A 17,147-nucleotide genomic window follows, 5' to 3' on the forward strand; every position below is an offset into this window, starting at 1 on the left:
TCCTCCCTCTCTCTCTGCCTGCCTCTCTGCCTACTTGGGATCTCTGTCTGTCAAATAAATAAAATCTTAAAAAAAAAAAAATCCCATTGCTGGCTACTATGCCAAAAAAGAGTGACATTGGAAACTCAAGATCCCAAATGTGGTGGATTCCATTTGCCCAGTGTTTAAAGATAATCATAAATCAAAATCTCAAGCAACTATGATGTGTTAAGTGGTACAGAAATGATGCTGAATTAGAAAGACATGTCCTTGCCCTCACTGAACTTACAGCAAGAAAGCAATAAATTCATTGATGAGTCTAGAATTCAGTGGGGTGTTCCAGATGCTTTAGTCAAAATAAATGGATCATTGGCCAAGGTTTGGAAACCTTACACAGTAGGATTTATTTTAACGGAATTTTATCTTTATTGCAAAATAGAGACAAACATCACTTTTTAAATATATTACATTCCAAAAGTTTACTTTTAATTTTGTTATTTGAAATTTAGATTACATTTTACCATGCAAACAATGTGATAAATGAAAGGAGGTGCCTAGGTTAGTCCACATATGCCTGTGTGATCAGTCAGTGGTATGACTCAAGTAAAGCACTGATGTGACTTAGTATTGAGTTCTGGGTAGTGGCAGCAAATTGTGATGCATTGTAAGAAGGGGGAAGGCAGCTTTTCACTTTTAAATTGCTGCACACTGGTGCACATCACACTGCCCTCCTCTACCCATTCCAGCTACTGTGGTTCATGTTAGCAATTTAGAAACTGCTTTACATATATACTACAGTTGAACAAATAAATGAAGTGTGGACAATTGGAGCCAGTTTTCTCAGTGTCAGATGAGCAAGATCAAAGGCTAGAATGCGTCCTGTGGTACTGGATTAGAGCTGGAGTTACTGATATGAACTCCTGCTTGCTTTAATATAGATCTGTGTGTATACATGGATTGCTCTACATGCATTTATATCATAGCTCTGTTCTCTGAGAGATCCTAGAAGCAATGATGCCTCATACCATAGCACTCAGCACCCAGATGTTTATTTGTTTTTTTCTTTTTAAGATTTCATTTATTTACTTATTTGAGAAAGAGAGAGAGAACAGGGGGAGGAGCAAGGGGAGAGAGACAAGCAGACTCCACACTGAGCAGGGAGCCCAGTGCAGGGCTCGGATTCCACGACCCCAAGATGATGACCTGAGCCAAAATCAAGAGTTGGACATTTAACTGACTGAGCCATGCAGGTAACCCCCAAATGTTGATTTCTAAATACCATTCTCCAGTAAAGGAACTAAGGCTTCCAGGAGAAATGGCTAATTTAAGGACTTGGGCAGGGAAAATACAGGATGTACCTGGAGTGTCCTATAATGTCAGAAAGTTTAAAAGGGCCTTAAAAAAAAAAAGGATGCAAATGAGTCCTAAGGACACCAGGAACCAATCTGAAAGAATTAGCAAGTGCCTGTGGCTAGGGGAAGTTGAACAGTAAATAATGGTTTTAGATTCTAAGCCAAAGACAATAAATCTTTATTAGTTGATTCTGATATAAAGAAGTGACTGAACAAACAAACAAATGGGGGGAGAAAGACTTTTCTTTACAGAAAAATTCCAAATAGTAGAAGGCATGAGGGAAGTAAGTAATCATCATTAGAACACCACAGTACGGTCATTACAAGCAATGATGTAGCACTGATGAGTGCTAAAATTAATGGGTGAAATTTATTAATTTCTGTGGTTGGTTTTAGCTTACACCTCCAAATTCTTTGCTACTCCACCCTCCAGAAAGTGGAGCTTAATTCTCCTCCCCTTGAGTGTGGGCTAGACTGGAATAAGTATGGAAAGTGAAAAGCAGTGACTTCACAGTGATGAAAACCAACAGGTACTACCATAACCAAGTGATCAAGGTTAATATTATTAGTAATAGGTCATGATGATATCACATATCCCCAGATTTGATGCATTGAGCAAGGCACTTCACCTCTGTGGTATTCTCCAAAACTCGTAACAAACCCAAACTCAGTGGCAGTCCATGTAGTATCTAGTACTCTTCAAAACTGTCAAAGTCATGGAAAACAAAGACCAAGCAACCATTACTATTGAAGGAGATTGAGGAAACATGATTAAATGCAATATAATATCCTAGACTGCATTCTGAATTCAGAAAAAGAGCACCAGTGAGAAGCTGGTGAAATCTGAATAAGGTCTGTTGGTCAGTTAATAGTAATGTACTAAAGTTAATTTCTTTTTTTTTTTTTTTAAGATTTTATTTATTTATTTGACAAAGAGCATAGGCAGGGGGAAGAACAGAGGAAGAGGGAGAATCAGGCCCCCTGCTGAGTAAGAGGGCCCAACATGGCGCTCAGTTCCAGGACCCCAGGATCATGACTTGAGTTGAAGGCAGACAATTAACCGACTGAGCCACCCAGGCACCCCTAATGTTAATTTCTTAATTTTGATAAATGTCCCATGGTTATGTAAGATGTTAACATTAATGAAAGCTGGGTAAAAGATTTTTTTGTAAGATTTTATTTATTTATTTGACAGAGAAATCACAAGTAGGCAGAGAAGTAGGCAGAGAGAGAGGGGGAAAGCAGGCTCCCTGCTGAGCAGAGAGCCCGATGCGGGGCTTGATCCCAGGACCCTGAGATCATGACCTGAGTTAAGGTGAGGCTTAACCCACTGAGCCACCCAGGCGCCCCTGCTGGGTAAAAGAATTAAGGGAACTCTACTATCTTTGCAACTCTTCTGTGAATCTAACATCATTTAAAAATAAGGTTTTTTTTAAGTTAAACATTTCTGAGTGTACATTTTAAGAGAATTGTTCATCTTAAATAATATAAAATGACAACTTGGGTCTAGTTATTATTACCCTTTATTTGTAAACATGATGATCCTAAGTATAGCTCCATTCCTCATACCTTTGTCCCTTCGTGTTTGAATTTTCATGATAAAATGGCTCATGTATGTTTCAGCAGGGAGCCTGCTTCTCCCTCTGCCTGTTGCTCCCCCTGCTTGTGTGCTCTCTTGATCTCTCTCTCTGACAAATAAATAAAATCTTTTAAAAATTAAATAAGTAAATAAAATCTTGAGATACCTGGGTGGCTCAGTCAGCTTTGTCTGATTCTTGGTCTCAGCTCAGGTTTTGATCTCAGAGTCATGAGTTCAATCCTCACATTGGGCTCTGTGCAGGGCAGGGAGCCTACTTTAAAAAAATATATAAAATTAAACAAAATCTTAAAGAAAGAAGAACTTGTGGGGCTCCTGGGTGACTCATTCAGTTGAGCATCTGGTTGTTGATTTTGGCTGGGGTCATGATCTCTGAATCGTGAGATCAAGCCCCATGTCAGGCTCTGCTCAGCATGGAATCTGCTTGATTGCCTCCCCATCCTTCTCTACTCCTCCCCCTCCTCCTGCTATTTCTTTCTCTCTCTCTCTAAATAAATAAATAAAATCTTTTTTAAAAAAAGAACTTAATTTTTGGGGCACCTGGGTGGCTAAGTCATTGGGCGTCTGCCTTCAGCTCAGGTCATGTCTCAGGGTCCTGGGATTGAGTCCCGCATCATGCTCCCTGCTCTGCGGGAAGCCTGCTTCTCCCTCCCACTCCCCCTGCTTGTGTTCCCTCTCTGACTGTCTCTCTCTCTCTCTGTCAAATAAATAAATAAATAAAATCTTTTAAAAAAAAAGAAAAAAAACTTAATTTTTCACTGAATTTTGTAGTTTAACATATTGCAGAATTTTTTTTACTTTTTAAAAAAAATGACATGTTAGATCCCAGTTAGCAGAGCTTTTTTAGTTTTATGCAAATAAAGATACTCTGATATAGGGTACTTCTTAGTATAGTATTAAGAAATATTGAAATGTCTTTAACGTCAGAGTCACTGAATTTTAGTCATAGAACTAGGTTGACTTTAACCTGTGGTTTGTTTCAGATTCTTCTGTGTGACTCTTGTGACAGTGGGTACCACACTGCCTGCCTTCGCCCTCCCCTGATGATCATCCCAGACGGAGAATGGTTCTGCCCCCCTTGCCAACACGTAAGATCCAGCACACCTTTGTTTTTAGTCTTTCAGTTTTATATTCCAATTAATAATACTTTTTGACGGCCTCTAAACATTTTTCATTTTCAAAGCAGTTTGTATGTACTGTTTCCTTTTTGTTTAAAATTCTGTGAAACTTGAGACTATTGAAAAAAACTACCTTTTATTAATAACTTTTAGGCCTTTTTTTTTCCCCTACCAAAGCATTTTTTGAAGACCTAATTTTTATAAAATTATAATCTCTGATACATTTTTTTCTTAACATTTGTTACAGGCACAAATAGCCCCAAATTAAAATGATATATGAGGGAAGAAATAAATTTCTTTATCCCTTTGTTTCATCCTCTTTTTCATTTCTGCCTACCTCCTTCTTGTCAGTTTTATGGATGGTATTATGAATTATGTACCACTGTGATGCTACTGTGAATAGAAACATGGATTATACTTCTCTTATATCTTGATTCAGGTGAATTTCCTTTGGAAGCTGAAGAACAGACTATTTTTATGCCACTGCACTCAAGGGGTCCTTTCTGTCACAAGTCCAGGCTCATCTCACTTTAAAAATGATGGGTTTTATTGAAGTTCCCATCAAAGTGGATTTCCTTGGCTAATCATAGCTTTATCAGATATATTCTTCAGCTCTGTTTTAACCCAGTCACCTTGTGGCATGGTTGTATAATTTTTTCCCATTCTCTTTTTTTTAAAAGTAGTGATTGGCATCATTATATTGTATTGTACATAGAACCTTCTCCCTTAAAAATGTTGTGGGATTCTTTTTTTTTTTTTTTTTTTTTTTTAAAGATTTTATTGGGACGCCTGGGTGGCTCAGTTGGTTAAGCAGCTGCCTTCGGCTCAGGTCATGATCCCAGCGTCCTGGGATCGAGTCCCACGTCGGGCTCCTTGCTCAGCAGGGAGCCTGCTTCTCCCTCTGCCTCTGCCTGCCACTCCGTCTGCCTGTGCTTACTCTCTCCCCACCTCTCTCTCTGATAAATAAATAAAATCTTTAAAAAAAAAAAATTTTTTTTAAAGATTTTATTTATTTATTTGACAGAGAGAGATCACAAGCAGGCAGAGAGGCAGGCAGAGAGAGAGAGGAGGAAGCAGGCTCCCCGCTGAGCAGAGAGCCCGATACGGGACTCGATCCCAGGACCCTGAGATCATGACCTGAGCCGAAGGCAGCGACTTAACCCACTGAGCCACCCAGGCGCCCCTGTTGTGGGATTCTTAAGACTTTTTCATGACTGTCATGTAAACATGTTGAGCCAGACGCTATTTTTTTTTTTTTTTTAGATTTTATTTATTTACTTGACAGACAGAGACCACAGGTAGGCAGAGAGGCAGGCAGAGAGGTGGGGAGGAGGGTGCGGGAAGCAGGCACCCTGCTGAAGCAGAGAGCCCGATATGGGACCTGATCCCAGGACCCTGGGATCACGACCTGAGCCGAAGGCAGAGGCCTCAACCCACTGAGCCACCCAGGCACCCCAGATGCTATTTTAAATGTTGATTACCACCAGCAACATAGGCATAGAATGTATTTCTGGATGAGGCTGGGAGTTTGCGCAGCAGAGATACTGTGCTCATCCTCATTTCAGTAGAGGCTGAGTCATCTCTTTATGTAGTTAAACCCAAGGACCTTCTCAGTGTTCTTTCACTGTGTGGCCTCCCTCTTCAGCTCTCAGAATTACATGGTATCCATGAGCTAGCATGCAAGGGATAAATGTATGTGGAAAGGTGTTAAAAATGACAATCACAGGGATAGCTGGCAGGCTCTGAGTCAGTAGACTCTTGATTTAAGGGTCAGGCATTCAAGACCCCCACTGGGTTTAGAGCTTTCTGTAAAGAAAAGAAATAGGGGCGCCTGGGTGGCTCGGTGGGTTAAAGCCTCTGCCATTGGCTCAGGTCATGATCTCAGGGTCCTGGGATCGAGCCCCACATTGGGCCCTCTGCTCAGCGGTGAGCCTGCTTCCCCCTCCCTCCCTCTCTGTGCCTGCCTCTCTGTCTACTTTTAATCTCTGTCTGTCAAATAAATAAATAAAATCTTTTAAAAAGAAAAGAAATAATACTCATGTTTTGCTCTTTCAGAAACTACTGTGTGAGAAATTAGAAGAACAATTGCAGGATTTGGATGTTGCCTTAAAGAAGAAGGAACGTGCTGAACGCAGGTATTGTGATATGTGTGTTAATGTTTTACTTGGGAATTTGTTAGTAAAACTGTCTTGCAGTATAGGTTAATATATCTATCTAAAGTAATTATTGGCAAACTGTGCTGTGGGTCAAATATGGCATACTCCTTATTTTTCTATTCCCACTAGGAATGTTTGTTTTCCATTTTTAAATGATTGAAAAAAATCAAAACAAGAATCTTACTTCATGACAGATGAACATTGTATATTCCAATTTCATTGTCCAAAAAGTCTTATTGGAACACAGCTATGCTCATTTGTTTATATATTGTCTGTTGCTGCTTTAACACTACAGCAGCAAAGTTGAGTAGTTACAACAAAAACCTTTTGACCTGCCATGTGTAATTTATTATCTGTCCTTTTACAGGAAAAGTTTGCCAACTCCTGATCTAAAATATTTATCAAAACCTACTCTGAATATATTGTTATTGTGCAGTTATTGTGCAGGATATATACCTTACTAAGTATGTAGTGAGTACAAGAAAATTCTAAGAACTGGTCTAGTTACCCATGTCATCTCTTTGGTTGGACAGAATTAACACCGATAAAATAAAGAGCATTGAAATGCTGAACTGTGTCATAAGAGTCCTGACTTACAAGAAATGCCTCCCTTTTCAATTTACCACTGCACTGTAGTCTTAAAGCAGTTGTAGAAGACTTCTTGGAGGAAGTAAGACTGGAGTTGAATCCAGTCTTTAAAAGGGGGCTCAAAATCAGGATCATAAGTTTATGTTTATTTGTATTTATTTGTACCTTCTTCAGTTATTTTATTGCTAAACAATAGTAGTTTAATGCTAAACAACACATCTTCAGTGTGTACCAGACTGAAGAGAAAAGGTGAGTGAGACGAAGCTCTCCTTACATGGAACTCACCTCTGTCAGAGTATAGCCGTATCAGCCAGTGGTATAGAAAGGTAGACTGATGGTATATTCAGAGCAATACAGGAACACTGTGGAGGTCCATTTTAGTTTCTGGTAGGGGTTTGGGCTATCAGGCAAGTCCTTGGAAGATAACTTAGGGCTGGACATGCAGAGAAGCATATTTCAGGCAAAGAGCCAAATATAAGCAAAGACGAAGTGTGGACATGAGACAGGGAGAGTGGTAGGAGATGAAGTTGTCAACACAGATTGAAGCCAGATTATGAACAGCTTGGCGTTTGTGACTGGGGGGTTTGAATTATTCTCTACAGGTAGCAAGAGAGCCATCAAAGGAGAGAGAGAAGTATAACCAGATCTTTATTTCAGAAAACATGCCCTGGTAACAGTAAAAAGGAATTAGAGCTGAGACTGTTGCACTGGGGTCTAGGAGAGCTGGTGAGGCCTGCACTTACCTTCTAAGAAAGTGGTGGAGGTGTTAAAAGAGAATATTCAGAAGCTTAACCGTTGATGCCCATTTGTACACATTATGAGAAAATCTAAACAATGTCTCCTGGTTGGTCTTATTATCTTCATTTGCTGCTACTGTAACCTTTACTTGCCCTCTCGTAGTCTTCCTCTCCCTCCAGTTTAGCTTGCTTTAAAACAATCAGCTAGCTCATTTGATAATCCACTCACTTTACTCCCCCATACCGTGAACTCTGTGGGTTCAGCCTCTAGATCCCGGTTTTTTTTCCTTACTAGTCACCTTGAACTCTCTGCTTTATAATGGATGCTACTTGGTTTAAAGGCAAAATTAATCTCTAAAGTTGATTAGGAAATAAAAATAGTTCATTTTTAAAAACCAGTTGTCTACCCTGGAGCTAATAATATATGTTTATAAAAAATTTAAAAATTATTTAAAAATCAGTTGTCTAGATACCTTTGTATTTAGAAACTCTGGATAATAGTCTTTCATGTAATTATTAGGATAATCTTGATATTAACAGTTTTTCCTGCTTTTTATTTTTGACACTAGAAACGGTTTAAATAAGGATGCTTCAAATTAAATCATAATAAGAAATTAGGCGTTTTCTTTACTCTTTCTGAAATCTACCTGCGCTTCTGAGAAATGAGTAGTTTTATGGAAAGACTGGTTAAAATTTTTTGACTACTGCCTCACTATAGGGTATATTCTTGCAATAAGAGGTACTTAAAATTTATGTTAAAATATGCCACAATACTTATTCACACTATTGGTCTCCCATTACTAACTCATTTGCTTTTACTTTTACTTTTGGTAATCCTTTTTATTTAAATGTCATCCTTTAAGAGGATATCCATAATTGTGGCTTTAGTTCATACATGAAATCCTTTTTGAGATTGCATCACAGAAAGGAGAGGAACGTTACTATTACAGGGAGAATAGTCTGCCACAAAGCCAGTTAACTGAATTACTGTTATTATTTTTTAATTCTTACCAATAACCTGGTTAACAAAGTTTTCTTTATCTGTAGCTCCTAATATAATAGCTCCTGATATATATGAATCCTAGGGGCTCTAAACAGCAAAATATGTATATTTCTAAAGTAAATAATATATTAACTGTAAACTCTAGTTGACTTCACTTGTTTTTAAAAATGAGCATTTTTATTCATCCTTTTTAAAATCTGTAAACAATTTCTCTAGCACTCATTCTAGAACCATAGAGCCTTGGTTACTCTCTATATCCTAGCACAAGAACATCTTTCCCTTTGTTCATACATTTATTCAACATTTAACCAACATTTAGTGAGCATCCACTTTATGCCAGGCAATGTAATCAACATGAAGTGTATTATGTGGTCTCTACCTTAAAGGGCTCTACAGTATGGTGAAGAAGAAGGATTTGTCAATCAGTAATTAGTGACTGGCCAGAAACTGACTACAGAGCTGGAGCTGTGATGCTCTGTGAAATTTGATGTTTCAGAAGTCCCTTCAACTGGTTGGTAAACATCCCTTCCAGAACTTGGTGCCAGAAATTATTTGGGAATTCAAATAGTTCTGTACTTCCAGAGTTCTTTTACTAGTGTTTGCTAGCAGAGAGTTGGATTTAATCAGGGTTGGAATTTTCCAGGTAATGTAACAGAGGGAAGGAGAGAAAGAGACAAGGAATTTGAAAGTATATGCAAAGGAGTATTTATAATGATGGACCATGGAGTCTAAGCCAGGTAAGGGGGAAAGTAAGGACACAAGGGAGTAATGGACAGTGAAAAGAGGCTAGGGTCGATGGATAGAGGTCCCACTGGAGTTAGGGAGTTGTTGAAATCAGTGTACCAGAGGGCGTGAGCCAGAAAGGGAGCGAGTAGACGTCAAAAAATAGGTTCCCTGAAATTGAAATTTTAGGAAGGGTGTGGTTGTTTCTAATAATGAGGTCAGGGCCCAGTATGATCATTGAGCCAGGTGGTGGTGAACAGAAGACATATGGAACAGAAGACATGTCTTTCTAGAAGATTACTGAGCAAGAGAATGCTGTAATGAGTAATCATACCTACCTTTAAGAGCCTGCTTAACTGTTACCACCTATTTAAAGCCTCCAACTTTCTCAGCTTTTTTTTTTTTTTAACTTTCTCAGCTTTTCAAACAAGTTATTCCTTTTTCATGTTTCCATTATACCTTTTCATAATGGACTACAGTCAGCTGCTAAATAATTGTGAGGATAAGAACCGTGTATTATTTGCCCTTGGAATTCCCAAGCCTGACACAAATCATGGTGGGCTTGAACCGAATGTTTTTCAGTTGAGTTTGGGAGATAATAATCAAGTGAAAGTAGAGATTTTGCGATATAAAAGAGGAAGCTGATACAACAGTAAACTTGATTAGTGTAAGGATAGATATGTATTGAACATATTTAATAACAGAACTCAAGTTCTGACTTATCCATGAAGCCTTCCCTGCTAATTTCAGCTACTACTGTTCTTGCCTTTCCTGGTTTTTAATTCATTAACTATACTATTTTTAATCAGGTTTTGATTAAAATAATTTTATCATTTTCTTACATGCCAGTTTTTGATTGAAGAGCTTTGTAACCCATCTCAAAAAGACCATAAGATTCTTATTAGCAGAGCCAAGGGTTTCTAGGGCAGTGAGGGCTGCATTCTGAAGGACCCAGGTAACTGGATGAGTAATGCCCTTCTCTAAGGAATGTCACAAGCAGAGAGAGGAAGAGTGCTCATTATTTCTGTTCAGTTCAATGGACACTGGCCTGTGTATATAAGAGCTCATCTGTCCTTAGTGAATTAGATGAAGTTCGGGAGAACCAGAAAAGAAATGTCTATTGGGTATAGCAGTTTGTTAGTGTGAAATTTGTTGAATTAAAATCAACAAGGATTTGTTTCTTTGGAAAGAAACTATGGAGATCTCATTAGTGTTCTAAATCCACATTACGTGAAGAAGTGTTACCTGGCTCTAAAAATAATCTTCATTGGAGCAACTAGGGTGCAGAGCCCGCTATGTGACTGCATGCCTTTTTTCTTCTCTGCAAATGCATGGTGTTAGTATCATTCCCTGAAACCTTGACATGATCCTATTGTGTAGAACTCTTTTTTTAGTATTGATACTTATTACCACAAGAGTATAGTTTTGTATAGACGCATATGAAAACTTATAGCAGAACAGAGATCTAGTTTGTCTGGGGTTGACGTTCTGTGTAATCACTTTGTCAGTGAGTTGTAGCATGACTCTCCTCATGGATTTCCTTGTCTACTTCAGTTCACAGGTTTTATTTCATCAGTATGATTACTTCCAAGACTATAATTTTTGGTTACACCTTTTTACAGTTTTTACCTTTAGAAAGTTTTGTGCCTACCACAGATACCAGTACAATAAGCTCCATAGAGAGTAGCTAACATGTCTGACCTAGCTAGCCTCTGCTATTACCATGAAATCATAATTTTAGTATTGTCTGTGTTAGTAATGCTTTCATAATAATTTTATTTTTAGCAAATCTCATTTTGCATGCATTTTTGTTTTTCACTTAAAGGAAAGAACGTTTGGTGTATGTGGGTATCAGTATTGAAAACATCATTCCTCCACAAGTAAGTTCCTGGTTTGTACTATTTTTGAAGAAGAGACTACCATAATTGTTCTAAAATTTAACCCACTTTATGTAATGTGAATTGTTTTAAATACATAGTATACCTGTTTTATTAAAAGTGGAATGTTGGGGCGCCTGGGTGGCTCAGTGGGTTAAAGCCTCTGCCTTCAGCTCAGGTCATGATCCCAGGGTCCTGGGATCGAGCCCCGCGTCAGGCTCTCTGCTCAGCAAGGAGCCTGCTTCCTCCTCTCTGCCTGCCTCTCCACCTACTTGTGATCTCTGTCTGTCAAATAAATAAATAAAATATTTTTAAAAAAAAGATTTAAAAAATAAAGTGGAAATGTCGGGGTGTCTGGGTGGTTCAGTGGGTTAAAGCCTCTGCCTTCAGCTCAGGTCATGATCCCAGGGTCCTGGGATCAAACCCCGCATTGGGCTCTGTGCTCGGCAGGAATCCTGCTTCCTCCTCTCTTTCTGCCTGCTTCTCTGCCTCCTTGTGATCTCTGTTTGTCAAACAAATAAATAAAATTAAAAAAAAAAAAAAGTGGAAATGTTGGACCTTAAGGAAATCACCTGTATTTTCCCTCATGATTAAAATTAAGTACATGCTGGACTGCTTGGTGGGCTCAGTTGGTAGAGCTTGCAGCTCTTGATCTCCGGGTTGCAGGTTTGAGCCCCATGTTGGGTGTAGAGTCTACTAATGAAAATAATAGTAATAGTAAAATAAAATTACGTATATGCTAATAGCCCTAAAATGTACTATCACATTCAAATCAGATTTATATAGCTCACCCCTCTGGGGTTTATGTTCCAGGGTGGTTTTATTTTTTAACACTGTATTATACTGGGTAATTAGATTTTAGCTTCTTTATGTGTTGTTCATTTAAAGTGACAAAAGAGTAGTTTAGGGAGATTGGGTTTTAATTCTGTGCTCTGAGTGTTTATTAAAAATCTCAGTATCTGTTCTTAACAGTTGGTTTCTTTGAAGGAATATTGTTTTACATTTATTAGTCTAATTTCTCATTAACATTATCCCAAGAGTGAAAGTACATGTAACATGGTTTTCATTTAAAATAAAGAAATGTTCCTAGTTTTGTACACACTTTCATTCAGGCTTAATTAAATCACATGCTTAACTAACCAAGACAGGTTACTACATCACCATGCTTCTTTCTTTCTCTAAATCCACTATTTCATTGATTCAGCATATCTTCTGAGTATCTTCTATGTGTTCAATTTAATTATTTGTTAAAAAAATCTATTAGTGGAGAAACTTCATCATGATTGTTTTAAAAGAGTTAATTATAAACTCACAGAAACATAAGAATTTTAATACAGAAGGGCTTTCATCCTTTGATCACCAGTATTCTTTTGAATCTCTCTACTTAGCATTGCCATGTTCATTCCATTTTGTTGGGGGGTGGGTGGGATAACCTCACTTTTTTGGAACTTTAACATGTGCTGCCTAGACAGACATTAGAAAACTATTCATTCCAAGTATCTTCTTTTTTGTCCTAATAACCTATATGTTTGTTACCATATTTTTAAATCAGGAGCCAGATTTTTCTGAAGATCATGAAGAAAAGAAGAAAGATTCAAAAAAATCCAAAGCAAACTTACTTGAAAGGAGATCAACAAGAACACGCAAATGTATAAGTTACAGGTATGAAATATGTGAAAATGGTAAAAGTGTAAAATGTCTTTTTTAATTATCCAGAATGACCCAAAAGTACATGCTTTTCCCTTTATAATGCTCTTTAGTTGCTTGTATATATTTGTTACTTGCTGTCTGTAGAATCCTGCGGCTTCAGAGCATGGTCCTTTCAGAGCGTGAATTTGCTCCTGTCATCCTCTTCTGCTTAATATACTCTGTCAGATTTCTCTAGCTCTTGGGATAAGGATCGATGCCTTTAACAAGGCCCCTACAGGCACCATAGAGTCTGCTCCGTACTTACCTTTTTAGCTCCGTGTCATCCACATTTTTCCTCACTCTGTCATTATCAGCCACAGTCGTCTTTCAGCTCCTTTGCGTGTGCTGTTTACTCGACCTAGGATTTCACTCCTACTTTCAGCTTGTTACCCTTCTCTTGACCAAATCTATTATATGCCTTCATGGCAACCAATTCTTCTCTTAGAAAGTACTTGTCATGGTTTTAATGATTGTGATTTTAGTTACTGAATTAGTATTTCTCTCCCTGACTGGACTGTTAGCATGAAGGTAAGGAAGGTCTGTTTTACACATTCTTTCACCCTTGGCAGCTTTAGCATAGTACCAAGAGATAGTAAATGCTCCACAAATGTCTTTTGGAAGAATCAGTAAATATAGTTTGGTTTTCCATCTCCTTCTGACCCTCCCCCTGCTTGTGCTTTCTCTCATTCTCTCTCTCTCTCAAACGCAAAAAAAAAAATTTTTTAATTAAAAGAAATAATTGTAACACATGACAAAACATTAAAATCTTTAATACTTAAAAAGCTCCCACAAATCAGTAAGAAAATATGCATAGTGGCTGGTAAAATGGGCAAAGGTTTCAAATCAGTGCTTGTGAAAGAAAAGGCAAAAATGAAACTAATTTTTGACCTTACTCAGTAATCACATTAAAATTAAAAGAACAAATAAAATATTTTAAAAAATTAAATTAAATTAAAAGAACAAGAAAATAATTTTGCTTTTCAGAATTAGAACAAAATTGTTGATAAAATTCATCAACTTCATGGTTATATTATAAATTACTACAACCCTTGGAGAACATTTTTTCTACTCTTTAAAGCCAACAGTTTTATTGGTAGCAAGAATACTAAGAACAGACGTATAGTCCAACAGATCTCTTGGTGAAACCTTGGCCATCAAGAGTTATGATAGAGTTATGATAAGGTAGAGTTATGTAGAGTTACAATAAAATACCGAGGAAGGGTAGCGTTTAGATGAAATGTAAAAGAAGCAATGAAGAGTTATGCTCAAGGCAAATTTATCAGATCTAGACCCCATAGGGATATGGGTTCCTGTTTCCTTGAAAGCATAGAATTTGAAGTCGATGTGTGGAATGTCATATCCAGTCCCTTATTCAGAGCTCTGCATCTGGGATATAAATCAAGGCTACTTATTTATGTTAAAAATAACAAATCCTCCAGGCAAGCGTGGAATGTTTTATTCTTAATGATACCATTTTGTAAGTCCAAAGAAAACCAAGTTTTTCAGTGAGTGAGAAAGTAGAAGTCATTCAAAGGAAAAGGCTGTTTTCCCACTATATACTGAAACATACCATTGGGAGAAAATGTTGTTTTCTGTTAACTGTATCTGGCTTTATCTGTATCTGTTATTCTAGCCTAGTGAGTGGATCCACAGATTTTTACTTTCTCAGAATTTGTTTTAAGAAAATCTAAGCTACAGCTGCAAGGTTGTTTTTCATAGCTGTGTTTGTAATTGTGAAAAAATTGGAAGTAAACTTTAAATTATGATACATCTATAAGAGTAGATACTATATAGCCATTAAATACTATGTTGTAGAAGAATTCTTAACCTGAAACTTCTGGCTTCTCTGAAATTAGAGATAAAATTTTATGTTTATGTGGATTTTTTTTTTCCTAGAGAGGAGATCCATAGCTATAATGAGTTTCTTATGAAAAGACAAAGTATTTGGCTGTTAAACTCTGATGTTAATCCATTGTCTGCCTTTAATCCAGCACTGTCCAGTGTGATTTACTATGGTTGTGGAAAGGTGCTCTTTTTGCTCTCTAGCCTGGTAATTGTAGCCATACGTAGCCGTGGAGCACTTAAAATCCACCTGGTGAGGAACAGAATTTTTTGTTTTAATTAATTTAAATATAGGTCGCCACATGTGACTAAAGATCATATTTTGCTTAGTTTTAGACAAGCCACTTTATCCTTTTGGTCACCTCAGGTCTAAAGTCTAGTGAGTTTTGTATGTGAAGAAATCTTGAGGATCGTCTAGACTTGTCTTGTTTAAGTTGGGGGCAACGGCCTTTGTGAGAAAAAGTACTTTTACCTAGTTCTAAAATTCTGACCATCTATGTATGGATTTTGGAAATTGTAGTAATATCATCTCTGATGACCGTAATCATGTAGTTCTCACACTTAGTATTACTTCTGGAACACTAATTCAACTTACTTCGCTGTGTGATTTGTGTAGTTAGAGGTTGGCAAACTGTGGTCCATGGAGCAGGTCCTGGCTCACTGCCAGTTTATATAGCCATAGCCCGTGACCTAGGGATGGTTTTTATATGTATAAATGATTGAAAAAAGAACCAAGAGATGAAAATCTTACGACGGTTACATGAAATTCAAATCCCAGTGTCCATGGATAAAGTCTGCTTACATTCTCCACGGCAGCACAGTGACAGGGCTGTGTGGCTGTGGCAGAGACTGTGTAGTCTACAGAGCCTAGAAGAGTTCCTGTTGGGCCCTGTACAAAATAGTTGCTGATGGCTGGTATAGATGATCTTTGAAAATGAGTTAGATCCCGATTTACAAAAGAAACTGAGGTTCACAGGAGTGAAGTGGTGTAGTCCAAGTCCCACAGCCCCGAAATGGCAGAGAGCATTTTTATATTCAGGCCTTTTTCATTTCAGAGGCAACTCCTCCTAACCCATGTACCAGGTCGGGCTGTGATGTGCTTGTTGTATATATTTTAGATTTGATGAATTTGATGAAGCAATCGATGAAGCTATAGAAGATGATATCAAAGAAGCTGATGGAGGAGGTATGTGTTTATCATTCCCTCTTCTTCGTATGAGTTGGCCAGTAAGTTAACTTAAAATGCCCTGATTAGGAGCACCTGGCTGGCTCAGTCAGTAGAGCATGTGACTCTTTATCTCTCGGGGTCATGAATTCAAGCCCCACATTGGGCATAGAGATTACTTTTCAAAAAAAGACAGAAAAACAACACTGATTAGAGCATTAAGCATATAAATTTTTTTATTCTCTACTGATGTTAAATGTCTGAGATTCAAAATAATTTGTGGACATAGTGTCAATGGGTAGACTCAGATCTTACTAATTATTTTTTAAGCAGTTTTATGACCTGATATAAAATGTAAATGTTCCTGTGTAGATTAAAAAATTTACTTCTGCTTCCAAATAGAAAATCCACTTAAGGGGCGCCTGGGTGGCTTAGTGAGTTAAAGCCTCTGCCTTTGGCTCAGGTCATGATCCCAGGGTCCTGGGATGGAGCCCCGCATCAGTTTCTCTGCTCAGCAGGGAGCCTGCTTCCCCCCACCCTCTCTGCCTGCCTCTCTGCCTACTTGTGATTTCTGTCTGTCAAATAAATGAATAAAATCTTTTTTAAAAAAAGAAAACCTGCTTAAACTTTCTTGTTGTTTATGTTTAGATCACTACAAATACAGAATCTTAAAAATTATGGATAATCTGAATCTGAATGATTGCTTTAGATCAGCCTTTTAAAAATCAGTTTATTAATTCCATAGTCTTTAACAGGTGACATAAAAACAGAAGGGTTTGAAGGTAAATTAAGGAGAATGACATAGAGAATTACCAGTGCTCTAGTATGGAGCATTGTGGTTTCCATTCGTACTTAGGAAACCTCTGAGGAGGATTAGTAGTAAGTAGGCTGTCTGAAGAACTCGCCAGCTTTTCCAGGGCTCTGCACCTTATTGACAGCTTTGCTGCAGGATTCTCATCTTTTCTGTCCTGCACACACAGTTAAAACGGATTGGTCTCTTTCTAAAGCCATGTCCAAAGACAATTTTGAAGAATTTGTTAGTGGTGATAGTTGCACAACTTTGTGACTACTAAAAACCTCTGAACCACACAGTTTTAAAGGGTGAATGTTATATAGTATGCAAAATATATCAAATTTTTTAAAAAGTTCTTTACATGGTGAACTTCCACTTAGTAGACTAAACATGTGCAAAAATTCTCTTGATGAGAGCTCTGTCAGTTGAAGTTGTGAGAAAACCACTTATTTCTAGGAAAAAAATAAATGAGCCTAAACATGAACAAGGACCGCTCTAGATATTAAAGAGAAGCTTTTAATAAATGTA

At 37.7% G+C, this 17,147-nt stretch overlaps 1 protein-coding gene across 2 annotated transcripts in view; it reads left to right on the plus strand.

The window, feature by feature from the left end:
• The window catches only part of RSF1 (remodeling and spacing factor 1), a 163,040-nt gene that overhangs the window by 131,187 nt on the left and 14,706 nt on the right, over positions 1-17,147 (plus strand). For both annotated transcript variants that reach the window (XM_032358042.1, XM_032358041.1), the window contains exons 8-12: positions 3,912-4,016; positions 6,102-6,181; positions 11,079-11,133; positions 12,683-12,792; positions 15,780-15,847. In XM_032358042.1, the coding sequence (XP_032213933.1) occupies positions 3,912-4,016; positions 6,102-6,181; positions 11,079-11,133; positions 12,683-12,792; positions 15,780-15,847 (418 nt within the window). The remainder of the gene's footprint in view (positions 1-3,911; positions 4,017-6,101; positions 6,182-11,078; positions 11,134-12,682; positions 12,793-15,779; positions 15,848-17,147) is intronic.

Source organism: Mustela erminea, chromosome 9 (assembly GCF_009829155.1).
Source record: "Mustela erminea isolate mMusErm1 chromosome 9, mMusErm1.Pri, whole genome shotgun sequence".
NCBI lineage: Eukaryota > Metazoa > Chordata > Mammalia > Carnivora > Mustelidae > Mustela > Mustela erminea.